The sequence below is a fragment of the Neopelma chrysocephalum genome, unplaced genomic scaffold (assembly GCF_003984885.1).
Source record: "Neopelma chrysocephalum unplaced genomic scaffold, ASM398488v2 Primary Assembly neopelma1_59, whole genome shotgun sequence".
Lineage (NCBI taxonomy): Eukaryota > Metazoa > Chordata > Aves > Passeriformes > Pipridae > Neopelma > Neopelma chrysocephalum.
In genome coordinates, this window is record NW_020897714.1 from 26,812,930 (window position 1) to 26,835,015 (window position 22,086).

The 22,086-nt window shown below is 36.9% G+C and overlaps 1 protein-coding gene across 6 annotated transcripts in view; it reads right to left on the reverse strand.

Annotated features, from left to right (window-relative positions):
* Positions 1 to 1,866: 1,866 nt before the first annotated feature.
* Positions 1,867 to 22,086, reverse strand: part of DNM1L (dynamin 1 like) — a 37,874-nt gene continuing 17,654 nt past the window's right edge. For 4 of the 6 annotated variants that reach the window (XM_027680604.1, XM_027680601.1, XM_027680602.1 and 1 more), the window contains 17 exons: positions 20,956 to 21,002; positions 19,823 to 19,894; positions 19,252 to 19,338; positions 18,483 to 18,645; positions 17,046 to 17,166; positions 16,300 to 16,431; positions 15,832 to 16,038; positions 15,534 to 15,654; positions 14,044 to 14,199; positions 13,849 to 13,938; positions 12,838 to 12,930; positions 10,991 to 11,047; positions 9,739 to 9,816; positions 7,322 to 7,489; positions 6,566 to 6,675; positions 5,586 to 5,745; positions 1,867 to 4,147 (listed from right to left, as the gene is read on the reverse strand). In XM_027680604.1, coding sequence (XP_027536405.1) covers positions 4,091 to 4,147; positions 5,586 to 5,745; positions 6,566 to 6,675; positions 7,322 to 7,489; positions 9,739 to 9,816; positions 10,991 to 11,047; positions 12,838 to 12,930; positions 13,849 to 13,938; positions 14,044 to 14,199; positions 15,534 to 15,654; positions 15,832 to 16,038; positions 16,300 to 16,431; positions 17,046 to 17,166; positions 18,483 to 18,645; positions 19,252 to 19,338; positions 19,823 to 19,894; positions 20,956 to 21,002 — 1,919 coding nt within the window. In that variant the 3' untranslated portion in view covers positions 1,867 to 4,090. The remainder of the gene's footprint in view (positions 4,148 to 5,585; positions 5,746 to 6,565; positions 6,676 to 7,321; positions 7,490 to 9,738; positions 9,817 to 10,990; positions 11,048 to 12,837; positions 12,931 to 13,848; positions 13,939 to 14,043; positions 14,200 to 15,533; positions 15,655 to 15,831; positions 16,039 to 16,299; positions 16,432 to 17,045; positions 17,167 to 18,482; positions 18,646 to 19,251; positions 19,339 to 19,822; positions 19,895 to 20,955; positions 21,003 to 22,086) is intronic. The other 2 variants (XM_027680605.1, XM_027680606.1) reach the window with 2 other exon arrangements.

Below are 22,086 nucleotides of genomic sequence, written 5' to 3' on the forward strand. Positions count from 1 at the left end.
GTTTCATAAAGAAAAAAAGTAGCTGAGTCATTTCTACCTTAAAAAAAGCACTCTGTACGTTGACTTAGCTCCCAGACCACTTTCTGTTGCTTGTTAACTTTGCCTTAAGAGAAAACATGTGGAGGAGAAAGGTGAGGAGAAGAGAAGGCTAAGTGCATCCACCTAATATACCTGCCTTGTTTCTTAAACAACAGAAGCATTAGTGCAAATCAGAAGCATGTTGGAACAAACTACACCAATAGACAGCCATGTTTGCCTCCAGAGGAAAACAACAGAGCAGATTTGACAGTTTCTTTCTGGTTGCAGGAAATAAAATCCCAAGAATAGAGAAATTAAGTAACGATTCGTGTCTGATCTCTTTCCTGCCTTTTTTCCCTAATTACCAAATGGTGCAGATGCACACATATACCCACTTTTAATAAGTTAGTAAAAGGATTTTATTCATTTTTACAAATACAAAATAAAAAAAGGAAGTCACTTCTTTGCAGACAAGGTTTTTAGTAACACCCATAAATTCTTAAGGAATTTAGTCTGTGCTTCCTTTTGAGCAATTCCTAGCAAACCAAACCCTTCCCTAACTCTTTCCAAAGAAACAGCTGGATATAACCACTACTTGCCATGACTGTACAAGGTTATCACACTTGAACACTTGGGCCAAGGATCAAGGATGACCAGAAAAATCAAGTATCCTTCCTTAGCCTGATCTTATTTATCCTATACCCCAAAACAGGTACACTCAGGTAATCAGAAACAGAACTTGTTCAAATGTGAACATTTGAACAATGCGAACATTAGGTAGTACAGAACGTTAAAGCATTTAACATGGCTACAAATGTGTGATTTTAAAGTGCAAAAAGTAATTTTTTTGGACAGGTAAACTCGAAGCTATCAGAGCATGAAAGCACCTTCAGTGCCACTGAGCACAAAACTATATTCAATGGTTTTACACTTTGAAGAATCAATCATCTGGCTCTCACTTCAAAGCACAGACTTTGGCTTGCAATAAAAAGCTCACACAGTGGAAATCTTCAGTAACTACAGAAAACTCCAGCTACCCCTTGCCCTCAGAGCTGAAGGATAAAACCATAGGAAAAAAATTACTCAAGGTAATTCCATTCAAGTTAACAACAGGGCAGGGGCACAACAGACTAGCAAGTTGTTTGCCCTGCTGAAGTCTATAAAGCATTGAGTAAAGGCAGGTTTTACACAAGGTCTGCTCTGTTTACTTCAAAATGAGGTTTGAAGCACAAAGACACCCTCCCCTTGCCCATCTATTCCACTATGCGAAATCTGAACCTGACTACTAAACACTGATAAGCTGTTCACATTGGTACACTGTGTTTTAGTTACAGGAGTACCACACAGCTCAGGTGCTAATGTCAGACATTTACTAATCTGACCTTGGCTACAGTGGTTTTCCCTTCCATGATCCTCTCCCCACTGGAGAGCAAATTATTTTAAGTTAGCTAAAATTTGTGCGTTAATGACAAAATTATTTCAACCTTAAATTAAATAAGGTGGGCTAGAAGGCAGTTGCAAACCATCATTCTAATCTGGGAGGTTTTGTTGCTGACCTCATTAGGCTTTTTTCTGTAGTTTACCCATTCTTTCTTTTAATGCTGGCAGCAACAGTGGCATTTTAAGTATTTTAGTTCAATTCCAGAAAACAGCTTATTTCAAACCTAGCAACAGCCACAAGCAGCCTGTCTGCGCTATTAGTTATGCAACTATACAAAAAGTAAGAATGTAGACTTGAACGAGAGCAAGTGCAAACTTAAGTATGGCTGTGCAAATACAGGCAGTTACACCATTAACTAAGTCCTGTCACTTGAACTACAAATCGGTCCAAAACTATTTCTGGGATAATTCATTTTGTGTATTATCTGTTTATTAAATAACAGGATTGTTACAGCATGGACTTTCAAAGACTTGCATTAAGGATTACAAATCAAGTTCATTTCTTGGCACTCAAAACATTAACAAATTGAAACTTTTTGTGAAACTTAAACCAAAAAAAGTCGTAACATTTCAGAAACCAAATTTACACTGTGGAAATTTTACATGACATTACAGGGCCAGGTTATCACTTGCAAGAATTTCTTAAATAAATGAAATTCATTTCCTTTATGCAGCATTTCAAAACTTACAAGTCAGATTAGTTCTTCACAAGAGACTGTTGACTGAACTTTGGGAGTTAAAGCTTAGGTAGCAGTTCACTTATGGACGGCACTACCTTGTTGAAAACATACTTCTTATATGTTGAAAGTAAAAGGTAATTGAGGTGTCAGGTGAATTCCAAACAGAAATGTAATGCTTTTGACAAAACTATTAAAACTTTCCACTGATCACCAAAGCTGATTACAAAAGTGGTTTGCACTTCAGTCACATTTCTTAAATCTGAGAACTACCATCCCTGGACACAATGCAAGAAGTTAAAATTACTTCCTTTGTATTCGTTACATGTAATACATACACCATGACTTTTTAGGCTGTTTAAAAATACATTATATATTTCCTTGTTCTGCGTGAATTATCTCAGATTATACATAAAGTATCCAAAGGTTGCACCTGCCAGACTTGTGCTTATATTGATGCAAAACTGAAGATTACCATGAGAAAAATGCATTTTTAAACAGCTTCTTGTAAACTGAATTTTTAAATTTTCAATCTTTAGCAGCTTACAAAAGGAATTCCATTTCTAATTGATTAAAGGCAGAAGGAAGTGCATTTGGTAATAAAAAAACCTCATTATACTGGCCCAATACCACAAAGCCATGGAGGTTAAGGGCAGTGTCCTATTTTTCATGCAAGTTGTGTTAAAGATAAAATATCAGCAACACTAGAGTAAACATTTTCACTTTATACAAAAAGAGTGAATCTGCTTGAAAAGTACATGCAAGTGCGCTGGCTGGAGTTTAAATAAATTTTTATTCATAAAAATTAAAATGTTTACTTTATAAAGGCTAGTGTGATCAATAGTTATCTGTACGAATTATAATCAGAAGAAAAAAAAATCAACTTCATATCCAACCTAAAATTTCATAATTTTACGATTGTCCTCCAAAAAAAAAAAAAAAGCGCTACTTACAGCACAATAAAATTTCCTCAAAAGCAACTCTAATCTCTGGTATAAATATTCCAATTCCACAGACTTTCTTTCACACTGTCATACATTCCAAAATTCAGAGAAGTTGTGGGGATCCCCTTCTCCCTGGCCAACTTAAATCTGTTTTTAAAAGAAACACTTATTATCCCATTACAGTTTTGAAATCCGTTTTTATTTTTCAGTTCTGCCAGAACAAATTCACTATCGGATGGTCCAGGGGCTTGGTCCCAGGGGGGAGGAAGGGGGAGATGTCCTTGTACCTGATTATAATCCCCAACATTCATACACAAGCTCCAGTGCACATGAAAACCTTTGCACCCACTTTTTAGCAGGCTGCTTTTGTTCACAAGCTCCAGGCTAATTCTTCCTACATGATACTCCATTAAATCAAGTTCAATGTTTTGTCTGCAGTTTAAACATTTGGGGGGAAAAAAAATAATGTGGACACACATACATAGTAATACAGTCGACATGTCTACTGTGCTATAAAATTGATACCTCCATCTGTCACAGTGCATGCAATATATTCATGAAAGGAAATACTCGGTGCTTTCTTCTCTTCACAGTATTTAAACTTCTATTGTAAAAGCAGCTTAAAACTATGCCACAAGACTACACCGGCCATCTTAACCACAGGCAACCTGTTTAGCAAGTCAGGCACTGGAACTTGAACGTTTTTTCCCCAAGTTCAAATGAGACTGTCACTGAGACAGAAGACTTGGTCTGCTTTAATTTGCACCAGAAAGCTGGTAAGGAAACATTTAGAGCCATTTATTATGTGGATTAAATACGACTTCTTTTGCAAAATACAGCATATTTTCCTGTTTGCAAATCAAACCAACTGTCTTTACATGAGCAGATTTACACAGTTGCAGTACACAGATAAGAGTTCATAAATAAAAATTCTACTCCGTATACCATGCCTAGCAATTTTCAAGCCAATGTAACCTCCAATGCATATAAATAGTGTGGCTGATACAGTCTTCACCAAAGATGTGTCTCACGAATCTCTGCAATGATCTGGCTGGCTCGCTGCAGGGCCTGCACACACAAACACATAGAAGCCAGAGCTAGTTAGTTTTTCTGTAGAGGTTTCTCAGGGAGGTAACAGCAGCAGTCTAGGAAGTGTAAAGTTAAAAACTTAAGCTAATCAGTTTCATTATGAAATGAGTGGCAACCCATTAAATTTTCAAGAAGGGCAGGCCTTTTCACCACACACAATTTTAATGTTTTAAACCCTCTTCAAAATAAAAGAGAATCTGCACCTACTTTTTATGACTTTTAACGTTCTGTAGCATTCCTTGCAGCATAGTCTGCTAAACTGCAGATTTAAAAACTCATAATACCAACTAATAATAATAATAATAATGGCCAGTCTTCGCGAACGAAGATTTTGGGAAAGGTCTTTTACCTTTCCAGCCTGCGCAATGGATTTTTTAGGTGAGACACAGCCTGCGCTGAACTGAGCCCACCCTTTAATCCTAAGGTTCATCTGCCGGGGCCAAGCAAGCTTGGACAATGGCAGTGAGGTCCTCAGGACGTAGGTTTGTTTAGAGTGACCTTCTCATAGATGGATGGCCTCACAGGGCTAACGGGCTCCATCTGCCCGGGGGACCGAGGAATCGAACCGGGGTCGCAGCAGTGAGAGTCCTGCATGCTAACCACTAGGCCACCAGGGGTCCCTAATACCAACTAATACTGACATTATTTATAGTATTACTCAAATACTGACATTATTTATAGTATTACTCAAATTTGGGGAAATCTGAGCTATGAGTTTGTACAAGTGGTATTTCAGGGTATCCAGTCTCAAATAGGCACTGTCTGACCACACTGCATATGAAAGATAAGCACCTCTTGGTACTTCTTCAGTGAGCTGAACTGGCAGAGGGACCCTTTTCTATGCAGCTGAATGCAAAGCAGCAGATTTCTGATGCAGGTGATGTGAACATTGACACACCACATAACTTAACAATGAAGAAATGAAGAGTTCACTGTCATGGACATGTCATCAGGACTATCATACAGATGTACACAGAGTCACCATAGGTGAGTGCAAACATTCCCACTGTTCACATTACAAGGCACTGTCTAGAGACACCAGCCATTGGCCATTAGGCTCTGCACGACACACATGAATGGCACTTCAGACACTAAGCCTAATCACCCAAAAGAGCACTGCTGAACACTACAGAATTAAATAAAAGCACATTATTAAAAACAAACGTATAATGGAAGATAACACCAGATTAGATCTTCTGCTTTATGCCCAAAATATAGTTTAAGTTACTTCTCCCTGGGTACACAATCTACATAATACTTTCTGGTCACATATTGGTTTTAATCCCTCTAGCAGAGAGAAGTAATACATTGGCATATTCTTAAAAAAGCAGCAAAGAAAAAAGGAAGGCAAAAGTCTTCCAAAAATCTCACATTTATATGGTGAACTACTGCCATGAACTCCTGATCTTTTCCCTACCTTTAGCATGTCAGCTGCCTCTTTTCTGCGCTGTGCCATGTCCTCTGATTCCGTCAGAAGGTCATCCAACAACAAGGATTTATACAGCTGGCCTACCAGCTCACTCTGAAGAGTGTCCTTCACGTGGTTCACTAGAAAATGCATCACTGCCTTTGGCACACTACAAGAACATAAAGATTATGTCTTTATTCAAAACCAGGTCTGCTCCAGATTGAAGAAGGTACTAACATAGTACTAACACTGCAGAAACATTAAGGTAAACACAGCACTTCCCTGTCATCAAATACTAAAAATTATATTGAGATACTAGTTTATTGGGTAGACTAATATTTCCATGACCTCTCTAATCTGCTATAAACTCTGTTTTCCAGGTTGCTGTATTCCCCCAAAATTTCCCATATACGTAAAAATCTAAATATATATAAAGCTAGGTCTTTCCACAAAGATACAAGCAAAGCAAAGTTTTATATCATTCTCTGTTAAAAGAAAGTATGACAATTTCTAAGCAAAATTTTTCTGCTGACAGCAGAAACAACTCTTTATGCTATTTCCATTCTTATAGCCAACTACTGGAAAGCTCAGCCACAGTAGTTCCTATCTGACCTTCCCTTTTGAATGACAGGATGGCAAAGCTAAGTTCTGTCAGGGCTAGACAGCAACTAGAGTTTATTGCAATAATTTGCTGCAAATAATCCATCTGAATTGAAGCATCCTCCAGAAGAGCAGGCATCTCCTAAATAATTAAACCTTTTACTTAATATTATACAGAACTGAAACCATTAGAGAAAACAAATGCTTCTTCAAACTTCTCAGTTCTATAAAGGCTCAAGTTTTACTGCTGCTGCCCGTTCTAAAAAATAAATATATTTTCTCTCTTGTTACTAACATAAAAACATGATAAAAATAACAAGATTATATATATGACTTGAGATACCACAATATTTGTACGGCTTCAATATTTCTAGAAAGTTCTGTCTTACCTGTCCTGAATGTTCTTCCTGACAATTAGGAAGTAGGATTTAATAAGTCGTTCAATCACTTCGCAATCTCGTTGCTCACGGGCAGAAAGTTTGCGTGCAACAGGTACAGGCTATGAAAAAAAAAACAAACCTCAGTTTACCAATTCTGCTCATTTGCATGTGTAAATAAAACTCAAAACTGTGGAAACTAAAATAAACTATTGCTCTTTTAGTCTGACAGTTTGACAGACATAACCTGTCTTGCAACAAACCTCTAATTCTTCAGAAATAAAACTGCAGACATATTAAAATCCAGATCTGTGAGACAAAGGTCAGGGGGCACCACTACTACATTTTTTTTAAAGCTCACTAAAGGAAGTAAGCTCTTAACATAGGTATCTCCATCTAATTTAAGTTTTATCTTTAATTCATTCTTTTCCTCTAATATAAAAATTGAACTTCAGCAAAGAAGGAGCAGGAATTTGAGATTTGTTTCTATACAAGAACGATCTAGACAAGGAGTTCATTTGCACAGGAATTTGTGAAAGGAAGCCAGTTATCCCAATCATAGGCTGAAATTGGGATGGGCAGGAGGGAGATGAAGGACTGAGCAAGGAAGAAAGCAGAAGAGACTGGCCAGAGATCCCTGTTGCTGTAATGGGAATTATTTTACAAAGATATCACATATTAGTAGCAAAGTTACAAGATCTGGAATTCAGATGTTTTCTTTGCTGAGCCTGAGCTACAAAGAACAGGTATTTGTCTTTCATGACTCACCACATCTAACAGGTTTACAGCATGTCCTTTTTGAGGACTAGCAGGTAGGGCTGCAGCTGGCTTGGATTTTTCCTCTGCTGATACCTCTTCTGCTTTTGAGGTTTTCAGCATTCCTCTCCAGTTGCCTGTCCCAGGCTCCTGAGATGTATCTGCTGCTCCAGGAGCAGCCTGCACAAACAGCACATTGAGAAAAGCATTGGAGAATTAGAACTTGGGCACTGTAAAGCAGTGTCTGATCAAATCACTACAGATAAGACTCAGTAAAAATGAGATTTTCATATGTATATTCCCGCCATTCTGTTCTTCACATTCCCCACCTTTGCTCTCCCTTTGCTGCTTACAGCTGACACAAGGTCCCAGTAAAATGAAAGCTTTTAAAACTTGTATTCTTTCAAATAATGGTATGAAAATGTCTCACACAGAGAAGCTCCCCAGCATTTTAAGGGTCTGCAAATAACTTATGAAATATGGAGTGGTCTTCCTAAATCATTTGGCTTTTATCACTTTGACCATACATCCTTGGAGCAATAAAACCTATACTATCAGGATCATCCTGAAAGTGTGTTTTGAAGATCACCACAGCTCTTGCAATACTTAAACTTAAATTCTTTGGTATTTTATTTAAATACAAACTGAAGTTTCTTACAATAAGAGCTAGAAAACATGCACATTTTTGTTTCCAGGTAACCACAGCTATGAACACATTTGTGCTGCCAGACCTCAATTTACAGAAGGTTTTTTTTGTACCAAATCAAAACTAAACAAAAATCTCCATCCTCTGGAAGTGAAGATCAGAGTGTCTGGGAAGTTCCAGAGAAAGAATAACTCGCTAATCTCCTGAGGAAAGGACATATCACCCAGCTCTTAAACACTGAGAATCACTGGGCAAAAGAAATATTAGTGGATGGTACCCACCATATGTTAATTAGTATTAAAAAACCCAACAGTTTATTTTGATATGGAACAGGAGCAATTTTTATTTCATACCTTTCCATAAGCCTAATATCTGTTCTATTTACTACTGTGCTTTAAAATCTATTGATGTTTGAAAAACATTCAAGGTCATTCAAGGCTCTGCACTACTATGTCTTCCTTCAGATATAGGAGGAAAAAAGCTAAATTTATCTATTGTGTTTACAATGAAACACCACAGGCTGATCTTAAATCTAAAAAAAAAAAAGTGAGAAACAAAGCATAGAATATCAAAAAAATAGAATAGCAACAGTAGCACACTAGAAGAAAGCCCAGCTAAACTGTGCACATCAGAAATTTTATTTAAATTGCACAACTGTTCAGAGGCATTGTAGAATACACTATAAGAATTCAAATCAAACTCTGTTAATAAGAAGAACTACTGACAAGAAAAGCTCCATTGCATTATTTCTGATTGCAAGACAGCTACTCAAAATGACAAAAATCCCTATGCCACTCTCATTCCGTATTACTGTGGAGCCTGGTCTATCTCCAAAGTAGTTTCACAAACAAAGCTACACAAGAGAAAGCATGAAACCAGCTAATATAGGACAGGTTTTATGGGAAATGGAAACCAAATCTGGCAGCTTCCTGCAAGTTTTTAAGTCACAACAGTATCTTCACAGTAGCTCTTGATTTCTTTTTAATGTTTGCAGCATATCAGAACCTCTAAAACACTAATGAAATAATAGTTAAAACTCTACTATTGACCAGATTTTGACTTTAACCACTTTCTTGAAGACAGAAATGGCAGCTTTGCATTAAAAGCTGAATGTGCATATGCAGTGAAGCAGAAAGCCTGAGTCCTTTTGGTACTCCCAATACACAAATTTGTGACTTTCCATCTTTTCTGACTGCAAGCGAAAGCCATTAGCAAAAAAGCCTTCACAGTAATAATGACTTGTTATTTTAACACAAAAGACATCACACCTGAAGTGTAAAAAAACACTGCAGAACACATTTCACAAATATAAGCAAACCAGGGATTCAACAATTATGAGAAACAACACAAAGGAGGTTCAGTTTGAACAAAGCCTGTAAGGATTCCCTGCAGGAAGCAGGAAACTCACATTTTAGCTTATCTTCTGTCCTCCTTCTTTAACTGTCAACACATTAAAAACATGCAGTTTAACAACCATGCTCAACACTTTTGATTACAATACTGTTGCACCAAACAATCTATTGACAGTTTGAGGCAAATTATGCTGCATTCTTGCACCGCAATATATTGCAACCAAGAGTTCAAACAGAAAGCAGTGACTTTGCCACCTAATGGCACATCTTTACCTGCCACTGCACGTGCTGAAATCAGCAGTGCCAAGTAGTCCATAGTGGGGAGGGTAACTGTGTCAGTGACAAAGCACTAAATCCAAACTGCTTTCCTTTCTGCGGGGCACCACAACAGAAACGTGCATGCAGTGCTTAGAGGAGAAATCAAGACAGACCTTGCCATCAGCCTCAGCAGAAGCAGCAGTAACAGTCTCCTGGGAAGCAGGTGGCAATGCACCTGGAGCCTTAGTAGACTAAGGAAGGTAAAAAATGCAGGGAGGGGGGGAAAAAAAAATTCAACTGAAGACCACCAAGTCTACCTAGCAAATTTCATACACTTTTACCTACTAGCATCTTTCAAAATCCAGAAAAGAAATATTTTGAATTTGCAAGAATAACTGTTATATAAGCAGAAAAAAGCAAAAAAAGGGCATCTTCAAGACAGTTAAGAGACTTTTGAATTATCTTTCAATTTCATTTCAGCTCCTACATTGATGATATAAAGATGAAGTCAATAAAAAGAAGGATCAAAGAGCACTGAACGCAATCTCTAGATAGCTACACTAAATTCCCAGTTTGTCCATCAGTTGTCTTATACTGAATAAAGGCAGTAGTATTAGATCCATTCTGGAACTGGTCTCACTTTTAAAGCTAACAACCTTAATGAACCAATTTCTATCAGCTGTAGAAACTCCTGTTACAACCTTGTGCAGAGTTTAAACTATGCCCTATATCTTCAAATTCTAAATACTTCACATAATGTTAAATAGCTGTCTAAAATTCCAGCTTATTGTCAGACCACTCTTCTACAGCCAGGCAACATTTTCCATGACACTTGGTTGGTTCTTCCACCCACGTATGTACCTGTCATTGCACTAATCCAAAACCTGGTAAAATTAAGCAAGCTCCAGAGACAGAATACAGAATACTGAAAATGTCACCTCCACCATCTTCTCCCAGAGAAAGCAAGACTCCAACAACTTGCATTTTTAAGAGTGACTTAAAAAAATCAAAAAGCAACCACGAAGTCATTATGCTGGCACACTGGATACTTTAAATCATTTGTTAATCTTTAGAAATCAGTGTGTCTCAGCTATAAATTTAAGCGTGCAAGTTCTGACTCCATCTTTAACATCTGCAGGCATTTTACACCTTACCTCAGATGACATTCAAGTAGTAAGTGCAACATTAAATTTATGGACAAGTCTTCAGAAATGCCAGATTTAAAACCTCCCCAAAAAATCGCATCTTTATAAGAAAATTACATTCTGCTTTTATCTTATGAAATTGAAGGAAAAAAAGTCAATACTTGGAAGCTCCCAAGACTGTTACTAGGGTAGCATATCAAAGTTTCCAATACTTAGACTGGATCAAGGAGAATGCATTAAACTTTAAATGAATAAATAAAAAAATCCAACATTTACTTACCTTGTCTCGTGGCACAGCAGAAGGCAATTCCCGAGCTAACCTGTTACGCCTTTGTTCCTTTAAAAACAATCCAGCAAGACCTCAATTATGTATTACTCTGTATCAACACATAGGCAAGATTCATATTTTACAGACTTAACATTTTAGAGACAAAAACTAGTAATTTCATCTCAACCAGAGTCATGCAATAATACTATGGTCCTACGAAACCTTGATTATTCGGATAAAACTACTTTAATTACCTGGTCAAAACGAAATTCTCATTACAAAAAGTAATGCAACACGCTCCATAATCAAAACCTGAGCCTTTAAAAAACAACATCAAAGCTACACAATTTGGCTCAGCATAAATACCCCTACAGCTCTCATTAAACATTAAATATTCAAAGTAATCTAAAGGATTTGATTCTGTGGCCAGCACATGATTAGCCCAAGGGAAGAAGGAGGCAAAATTTGCTTCATAGCAAAACAGGATTTGAAACAACCAGGACAAAAATATCTAATTTTTCTTGAAATTAAGAATTGATTGTCCAGTAAATAAGGTTAGGGTGTTTTATATGGTTTGGTTCTTCAAAAATTCCAATGTCCTGTTCAGAAAAATGTTAGGAAAGAACTAGTTTAAGTAACACAAGATAATACAATAATTTTCTGGTTCAACTTCACAAAGTCTTAACATTTGTACTCACAGCAGTTTCCATACACATTGTTTCAGAACTAGATTAAAGAGCAGTCTATCAAGGCAAATTCAATTGCATACCCAGTTAAAACAAGATTTATGTAGAGAAGAAAGTAAAAGATTAAAAATAAAGAGTTTAAATTTTAACAAACATTTAAAAACGGAACACTACAAGAGCATGTAGTGACAGAACAAGAGGGAAAGGTTTCAAACTGAAAGAGAGTAAGTTAAAATAATATATTAGGAAGAAATTCTTTACTGTGAGGGTGGTGAGGCCCTGGCACAGGTTGCCCAGAGAAGCTGTGGATGCCCCATCCCTGGAAGTGTTCAAGGCCAGGTTGGATGGGGCTCTGAACAACCTGGTCTAGTGGAAGGTGTCCCTGCCCATGGCAGGGAGGTTGGAACTAGATGATCTTCAAGGTCCCTTCCAACCCAAACCATTCTATGATTCTGTGATATGAAAACAACGTGTTGGATAAACACAGAGTATCAGCAAGCTCTTAGCCAGATAGATGACATATTGCAACAAAACCAGATTGGAAGAATCCATCCAGCAGAATGGCTCTAGAACTGCTTGTATAGGATAATGACAGCAACAAGTATTATTAATCAAAGCTGGGCTTGAAAAACAGAAAAACTACTGATGAGAGACTGATGGAGAAAATGTCTTAGGGAGACTGAAGTTTGGTAACACAGAGATTCAAGAACAATGCCAAGAGCAAGCAGAAATTAGAACCTGAACAGAGGAAACAATACTTGTATTATCCTTTCACGACTGAAAGGACCGTTCATTGATACATTGTGTCAGAGACAAATGCAGTTACTTCAACATTAGGTGGTAGTTCACAACCACAGTTTTAAATTTCCTCTTACAAAAATTTCATTTAATAGCCAGTACTCAATTAGGTGCCTGTCTCATTTTCCAGACTGAAAAACAGGCAGAATTCTTTCAATTAAATATCAACCACTGTTCCTCAATGTAATAAGCAATAGAACTCTAACAAATCCACAGATCGCAAGAGTATACACCATATTTGTAATATATCACATTTTTATGCCTCAAAATGTAGAAATGTGCTTCAATGAAAGAACTTGAAGCATTTGTTATTTTATCAATTTTGCTTTCATTTAAAGGAGTCAAAAAACTTTTTAAGAGAATGTATTTTCTTACCTCTATGTTGTTATTCATTAAACCACAGGCATCAGCAAAGTCTGGATGTTTGGTATTGATATAAGCTAACTCAATGGCCACGAGATTATGAACCTGCAATGCAATGACATTCACAGTTCAAAAACTCAGTTGGCAAATCTAATGCTAGTGAGGAGCAATGATCTGCAGTGTTGGGTAGCGTGGTCTAACTGTCCACAGCAAAAGCCATTCTCACTGCCCAAGGACACTTAAGTTCTGATCCAGAAGGCAAGAAGAGAATTCATTTATTCATCACAATTCATTCAGTCCTTCAGCCACTTGGGATGTCACATCAGTTTAACTTGTTACCTTCATCAAGCTAACCCCTCTCCAGCAATAAAAAAACCAAAACTCAACAATCTAATGAGTGCAAACTATATAAAAACTACATACAACATGTGAGCCGGTGGGAGATGGCTCACTCTGGGGGATAGTGAGCATACAAAGCAAATTTTGCTTTTCACATCAGAGTCAATAACTGAAACACTTTGTTTCCTCCCCAACAAGCAGCCCAAATCAGACTTTTATATTAAAACATATTTACTCAAAGCTAGAAGTTGAATTTTTAGTTCTCACTAGCTAAAGGGCACTACAAGTCCCCAAAACATACAGAATAAGGTCTATAATTTAATTTTCATCACTGCATCCCAAACTTCACAGTTAATGCACAGCTTCTGTTACAAGGGAGGGAAATACACTATTATCAGAGAGACTAGGAGGTGTAGAATTGAAGTTTTAGTAAAATTCTTTTGGGGAAATTGTCAAAGGGGACAATAAACTGAAGAGGAATCCCCCCACCCTTTTGTTTTTTCTGAATCAATATTCTAATATAGAAGAAGTTTCAAATCATGTAGATGTTAAATAACTAGCTATTTAACAAATATAAGTTAAGATTTCTTTAAAGACCCGGGTTCCTGACACTACAAACAAAAGCAACACGGCTCCAAAAAACACACACTTTTACCAGCAAAATTAGAGTAGATGGAAAATTACCATTTCATTTGTGACAGGAAGTCTTCTACGCAAAAGACAGGTTACTACTTCAACTATGGCATCGTGCAATTTAGGAAACCTCAGTAATTCCTGAAAACAAACCAAAGATTTACTGATAAGACTTCCCGAAGTTCTTAAGCAAGTGGGGGGACAAACCAACAATTACAAACCTAATTCTAAAACGTGCATTTTTACCTGGGTACTGTAATTACTACAATGCTGGATAATCCTCTGCATTTCTTCATGAACCAGCTCCACACAGCGCAGGCTGGGCTCTTCTAAACGTTTGATTTGCCTTTTTACCAGCAACTCAAATGAAACTTCAGGAACAAACAAGGCAGGACGGGGACCCTGGTTCAAAAGGAGGGGAAAAGCTGCTAAACTGTGAATTAAAACAAGACGCATTTCTAAGTAGCATCTGATGAAGCCCTGAATAAATCAGGTCATGGTGCTCACATCCAACACTCAGAACAGGTCTCAAGACCTGTTACAAGAACAATTAAAAATAAAAGCTATAAAGTTGTTATCTTTAAGACAAAGTCTGTGTTAAACAATGATTAACAAGCATCCTTACAGAATCTTGGGAGATTTCTAGCTACTCCTGTCACCCTAGGCTTACAACTCTGAACAATTCTTTTCACATCTGTGGATCCAAGTTTAATTGAAATTTATTATAAAGGCAAAGACATTTTCTTACTAATTTTGGAGAGAAATATTGCCATTATTTATTTGACAGTCCTGGGCATACAATACCACACCAACAAGATAGGTGGGTTTCAGTGTCACTGATTTACAGTGTTTGGGATAATTTCATTTATGACCATACAGATTAATGCTTAGCTACACAGAAAACATTTTTTACCTGAAATTTCTTTTTTTTTTAATTAAATGAGCTTAAGAAACACAAAGATGTTATATGTCACATAAAAACATGACTTCTTTCCTGTTACTAAGCATTATTTTTTAATTTTACATTTACAGAAGGATAGAACACCCACACAGATCATTGCTGCAGAGCACCTCACAAGCTCCAAGACCACGCAGAAACCTGACTGTCTGTCCACACCCAACAGGACACAGTACAAAAACAGAATGACATGTCTGACACACAGAGTCAAGCTCTAAGGAGTGAACATTCTACAAATAACATTCTGCAAAATTTAAAAGTGAGCTATGTGAATTATTAGCAATACCAATTCCCATATTCTCAAGAAATCAAATCTGTCATGCAAACACTGAACCACTGCAAAGTTGTGTGCCTTATACAGAATTAAAATATCTGTCTGTGTCCTAGCCCATACATCTCAGACTGAGTTGTCATAACTAACAGAAGTGCTAAATGTAATATAAGACCAGAGGCAGTCTTCCATCACCATTTCTGTAACATATAACAGCTTCAGCACAGAGTTGCCAAAGCTGGGCCTGTGCTTTATTTCAGCTTGTAAATAACAGCAAGAAGATGTAACCATTCACATTAAACTCATTCCATATAGAATCAAGTCTCCAAATTTGGATATTGTATTTTTTCCACCTAAAGTACTAAAAATCAGGATTCAGCCTCTTTCTATCAACTCATTCAGTGGAGATCGTTAATTCGCTGGACTGAAGAAGCACAAATTTTTTTAAACCTTATCTTCCTATCCAACATACAGCCCCAACACTTAGATATACAGAAGAACACTCACGGTAGCATTTCTAATGGCAGTCAGAATATCAATTGTATTAAGGCCACCCAGAGGGTCAACAGATTCCAAAGTTCTTCCAAAGGTCTCATGAAAAATATAGCAGATTCTGGCTCCACCACATCTGAAAGAGTAAAATAACAACTGAAGTAGTAAACAAGAAAAAAGCTCTAATTGCAAGCATTTTTTACATTGAGTCTGTTATGCTCCAGTGTAATACTATTGCCAACGAAAGCCAGTAAGAGCCACTGGGTCAATCTAACTACTCGGTCAGTACTCTGGGAAAACATTTGATACTTACAGCTCTGAAGTCTCTATGTATTTTGCTGTTCCTTCAATAGTGTTACAATATTCTGTGGCAAATTTGGTAATAAGCTGCAATAAAGTAGCACTTTTGTCTTCAACAGGTTCCCCATAGCTGTTCAGTAGAGACTGGTACTGAGCAGCTAAAACATTAATTCTGGTTTTCAGTTCCGGCAAGCAATCCCTGATATGATGCATCAGTAGTCTAAAAATAGAAAACAGTCCCTCATTAGCAGGAAGGAAAGGTTTCAGTATTATTATCTCCATCAGAACAGAGAAGAGACAAAAATAATCACCAAAGGAAAACATTCACTCAGAAAAATTACAGTAAACTGAAAAACTGAGAGAATCAGAGTTTGGAATCAGAGTTTTCCTCAATGCTCTACAGCACCAAAAGAGAAACTAAAGGTAAAAAGAAAAGTCTGCACATATTTCTAACACATCAGTTTACAGGTTAGAGTAATACCTGTTCAATGTTCTAGCAAGATACTTGGTTCCGTTTCGGTTGGCTAGGGAAGGGTACTTCTTTTGAAGAAAACCATACTCATCACGAATGGAATCAGCCACACTCTTCTTGTTGTTAATGTCCAACTGACTCCTGAAGGGAAAAAGCAGGGTTGCACACCAGTTAACAGATGCAAAGTAAAAAAAATTCACACTTCTGCTTGTCTGGACAGGACATCTAACAACTGATTTTTTTGCTTTACACACATAACTAACCTTCTTTAGACTTCAAAAGGTTTTATTTTTTGTTCCATGCAGCACAGTCAACAAATCAGTATGGGGAGCAGTTGTACACAGACTAAGCAATGCTTTTATCAAAACCACATGAGATTTGGCCTTGCTAGAGTAAAAAGTGAAGTGAACAGTGCATATGCAGTTAGCACTAATGTACACGGGATCTGTACTGGATCAGCACTAATGGGAACAGCTGAGCAGAAGCATTCCTCAAGCTGAAGAACAACAGTGGAAAGAAGTGGTGACACTACAGTTCTTTTGGAAGAAGTGTTTCTACTCCTTTCCAAATTAGCAGCTGGTTGAGTGGAAGAACAAAGGTTTTTGAGAAGTGAGCGACAAGCTCCTCGCTTGCTTATTCAGTTTATTTCAACATTCTCACCTTATTCTTAAAACTATGTTCACGGTTAAAAAGGCTGAAAGCATTACTTCATAGTAACACAGTTTTAAAAATAGCACCAACATGCCCAGACAGACCTATTCACTACTCCAATGATGCCAAGTTTGACTGGAATCACTCTTCCCATGAGGACATCCATAGCATCAGTGCCAGCATCCATGAGATCCAGCTTTGTGATAACAGCAAGGGTTCTTCGACCTACCAAAAGGAAAAAACACTCACAGGGATGCTTTGTTTTGATCAGAGTAACTAAAACACATAATACAGCAAAGTAAAGAAAAAAGTGACCTCAGTTCATTAGATAGGTAAATACTGCACATCTAAACCAGGAAGGAGGCTAATATGCACAGTATTTGTCTGGGACCTTAGTATTTCCTGAGCTCTTGGGTTGGAAAAAAAGTGCCAAGAACGTTTTCTTTAAAAGATAACACACTTTTTGAGTGCAAAAACAGAAATAAACCAGCATCTCAGTGAAATCAGTAAGTTCTTGGGTCTTGAAACTTTAATGTGAGTCTACCTACTTTAGTAATTCAAGTTCTCCTTACAAACCACTACTCCTACTGAACCTGCAACATGATCTGCCATTCCAGACCTTTAAGTTCCAGAATTCTGGGAAGTGATCCAAAAGACACAGTTGATAATCTTTACAGGGGTAAATTAAAAGGGGTCTGATACCTTGAACTAGGAAAATTTGACTAAGCAGACTGCCAGAAGAGGTTATGGGGCAGACAAGCCAAAGCAGATTTGGAATTTGAAAACAAATAATAAATGTTACACTTTACAGGAAGAAAAATTTGAGGGTAAAGCGTAACTAAATTTTAGCCTAATTTCTGTATATCTATTTTCCAAGTGTACTATTCCATATTTTTTCAAATCACACAGTGCCATTTGTTAGTCAATGGTGCTGACAGCACTTTCCAAAACCAAAAAGCAGGCATCCAGCAGCTTCAGATCTGTTCCAAAGTAATTAGGAGGTAAATATAAAATGATAATCCTCTTTTTAGATTAAATCAAATCAGTCAGTTCTGCCACATAAATGCAGGGCATAAAAATGGATACTAACAGTATATATTAATCTTAATCTTACTAAAGTCACTAAACTAACAGCTAGACAGTCAATTGCTAGCTGCAGAACAGGATGGTGTATTTTCTCTACTAAAATAAACAACACTGAACAATAAAACACAAAATTGCCCTAAAAGACCTCTGTAAACTACTAAAACTCTGAAAACCCCCAATATTCTATAATACCATTTGCTGCTGTGAAAACAGAAGTAGCTCTTATGACTACATGTTCATAAGCCAGAAATCTGTCAGATATTAATTCATCCCAGCATTTCCTGAGTTGCAGACACTGCAGAAAAAAGCCTTTAAGAAAATATAAAAATTGTATTTTCTAGGAAACGTGGTGACATTTGCTTTTCTTACTACATTTTGCCCAAACAACTTCAGTTTTATTTTAGGATCTAATTTAAAGAATAAGTTGAGTTACAGCATCCAGTTTTGCTGCTTACCATCTGGATCCACCTCACGTGCTATTTTAAGTGCTTCTGAGGTGGCCATGTCCGTGTTAGCGGCTGTGACTGCCAGAATAATCGAGTTCGGGTTGCTGATGAACTGAAGGATTAATTCTCTTATTTGAAGTTCAATGTCCTTAGGCTGATCACCAACAGGCACCTAGAGAAAAGCAAAATTGTTCAAAATTGTGTATTTATGCCTGTGTGAGACTTGGTGTCCAAGAACCACCTGCACAACTGGCAGAGGGGGGGTGTGCATGGGCAGGGAAAGTAGTCATCTTGTCATCTTCATGTCACAGAAAATGATTCCATATAAAATCTGAACAAACAGGACCTCAACATTTCCTCTAGTGTATCCTCACTTTGTACAACTTCTTACACAAAACCCACATGACAACTTCTGGAGAAGCAATGTGGAAAACATTTTCAAACTTGCCAAATGCTCATCTACCTGCAGAAACAGCTCTGAGACTTTGAGTGCTACCTCTTCTGTGAAAAGGAACGTGCAGCCCACACAACACTTCCAATGAGTTGTATATAGAAAGAGGAAGACCTTAAGCAACTCTACATCTTACATCAGCAAAGAGCATCACAACCCCAAATCTCACAGCAGAAGACAGTGACGTGTCGAATTTATATAACACTGTTTAAACCTGAGGAAAGCTGTCTATCTAACAATACAGGATAATGCCAAAGAGTGAACATGCACACCTTGTTCAAAAATACTGTTCACAGTGAGCCAGAAAAGAAGGATTCTGCACCCTACCTTTGTCATTCCAGGTAAATCCACAAGAGTCAGATTCACAACGTTAGCTGAAAAAATCTTAAGATGAATAGGTTCAGGACTGATCCCCTAAAAATATATAAATAATAAAAAATAATTACTGTACTGGGTTATTTAAATGCATCATTTAGAAAACCAAAAGCTGTAAGGAAAAGAAGCCAGACACATCTGTAAACTAAATTCTTTGTATTTGGCAGCAGCCCTGTTTTCTCCATCATAAAATGCAAAAAAGCTTTTATATGTGAGAGATTATATAGATATGCAAGAATAGAATACTCAATTTTATAATTACACATTAAGCCATATATGTGGAAGAACAAAAGCAAGTTTAACTAAAAGTTCCTTTTTTGCACTATTATTACACAAGTTTGAAGTAAACCAACAATTCTGTCTTTTATCTGAAATCATTTATCTCATGGACACAGTGAAAAAATGTCAAGACAGCAAGCAGCATTGCTTGCAGCATTGCATTGTTAAATGCTTTTCACTTCTGTTTAAAAATGGTTTAAGAGCACGAGGATTATAGAAAGACAAAGATGGACAGTACATTTACCTTATTATTTCCTGAAATCCTCTCTGTTTCATTTTCTATTTCCTGACGAATTTCATCAAAATCTGTATAGATCTGAAATAAGGAAGAAACAAAATGTTTAAAAATCAAAGACAGCATCCAGTTATCTAATTGCAAAACGATGCTCTCTTCTCCAAGAGACAGTGAAAAACTCTCTTAAGTATACAGAATATGAGAAAAAATAAGAATTACTATTAGCCCTTAAGCTGATGTTAACAGGAATCATCAGAGCTAAAAATTACAGAAATTGGAATCTGTTAAACAGTATTTAATCTGTTGACTAAAACTGTGAGATGGCACTTGTTAGCACTTATTATGCATCAATGTCAGACACATTATTAACTAGTGTTCACCTAAAGAGAATGCAAACACTTAATTCCATTTAGAATCCAGTTGTAATCCTTTTAAGTTAAAAACATGTAGCCTGAACCTCTTCTCATCTTGAAGAGAACGGAGAATAAGGGCAGAGTTTCATTTTCACATTTTTCTGCTCTTGTCAAAACTATTCTCCTTCCCCCAATCCAAAATAAGATAGCACAGAGCTACCCTTGCACAGGTTCCCTCTGCAATCCTCTCGAGCTTTCCTTCCATTCCTAGCACTGTTTAAAGTAATAACCACTTATGTAATTCATCTGCCAACAAGAATATGACTTCCTTCAAGCAAAGAATTAAGCTTTGACTCTCTTATTTAAGTCCTTGGTCATCTGAGTTTCTGCTCCTCTACCCTGATGCACATTCCTTCTTTTTCATAGCTTTCTAATAAATCTCTGAAGTTGCCAATTCTTCAGCAGACTGAAATGACTTGTGATTATACATATCCTTGTCTCTGCCATGTCCCTTCTAATTTTGCCAATGCACAAAATAGAATAATCAACAAAATAACACATAAGATAAATAACTCAGCAGAATCAATGACCTACACAACAGGTATTTTGTGTTTCCAAAACTTTTCTACTCATAAAAAGCAAAACACAAAATCCTCAATACTCTGCCATATAGTATAACAGGCAGAATAATCTCCTTTTTGGAAAAGTCAAGGAAAGAGATAATAGAATTACATATATATACATTAACATATTTATGACAGTGCTACTCCATCATCACAGTAAACATACCTTATTTTTGGTATGAAGAAATTTACCCCATTCTGCAGCATCTACCTCTGAAAACAAAGAATTGATACATGAGGAAGAGGAAGTAGATGTTTCAATAACATTTTTCCAAGAGCCTGACTGTTGAAAGCTAAAATGTGATTTTATTTTTTTCAAGCAATAAAAGAAAAATTAATTAGCTTTCTACAGTTAGATGTTAAATAGCTCAGTATAAATACATTTATGATTCTCATTGAAATCTCATTACTATATTTGTCTCTCTTACATAAGGTCCACCTTCCTAATTGTGACTGAGCCAATCAGTTGTCCTACAATCTTTCAGAAATGGTCTAGTTCAGCAAATATCAGCTTGTAACAGAAAACAAAAGAATTATTAGCAATAGCTTAAAAAACCTGAAAAAAAAAAATGATGGCTTGTAGCTTCTTTTCTTTTACCATGCAAGCGAGATCAAATTTCAGCTGAAAGAAAAAGTTAGAAAAACCTGTGGGACCAAAACCAAGCAAACAGAAAATACAGAAGAATTCTGCATAACAAAGAAGCCTTAGGAGAACATGTCTCTTCCCAAATCTGTCAAGGACCAAACATCTTCACTCTTGTCAGTCACCACGTTAAGTCCAGAATTACTTGGGGGCTGTGCAAGAGCAGTCCCAGAAACAACAAAGGAAGTTTTGTGAATTCCTGCTTTGTAGCACAGGCAGCAGTTTGAGTCACACTATGAGATATTCACACTTTCACATTAGGTTTCCAAGTACTAGTGGTAAGTTCTATTTCCAATTTTCAGTTTGTGGTTGTTTCCTCTCTGCTCCCTGACACAGCAATCTGCTCTAGAAGAACAGTCTACCAGAAATCTGGCCATCTGGCAAACACACAGTTTACCTACAATCAAGTCATCCCTAGAAACATTCTTTTCACTTAAGTTGAAATTCAAGATACTGATCGACAAAGATTTTTTTAAAGGATTTGGGAATTCAAAGTGCAGGAAGCTCTATGAAGCAGCAACGGCACAGAAGAAAAGCAAAAATCATCTCATTCTAATGCAACAAGGTCAGAAAACTAAAAATCAACCAGATCACAAGACTCAGCAAAATAATCAATCAACACAGGAGCTGAAGTGTAAAAGGAAAAGTGTAATC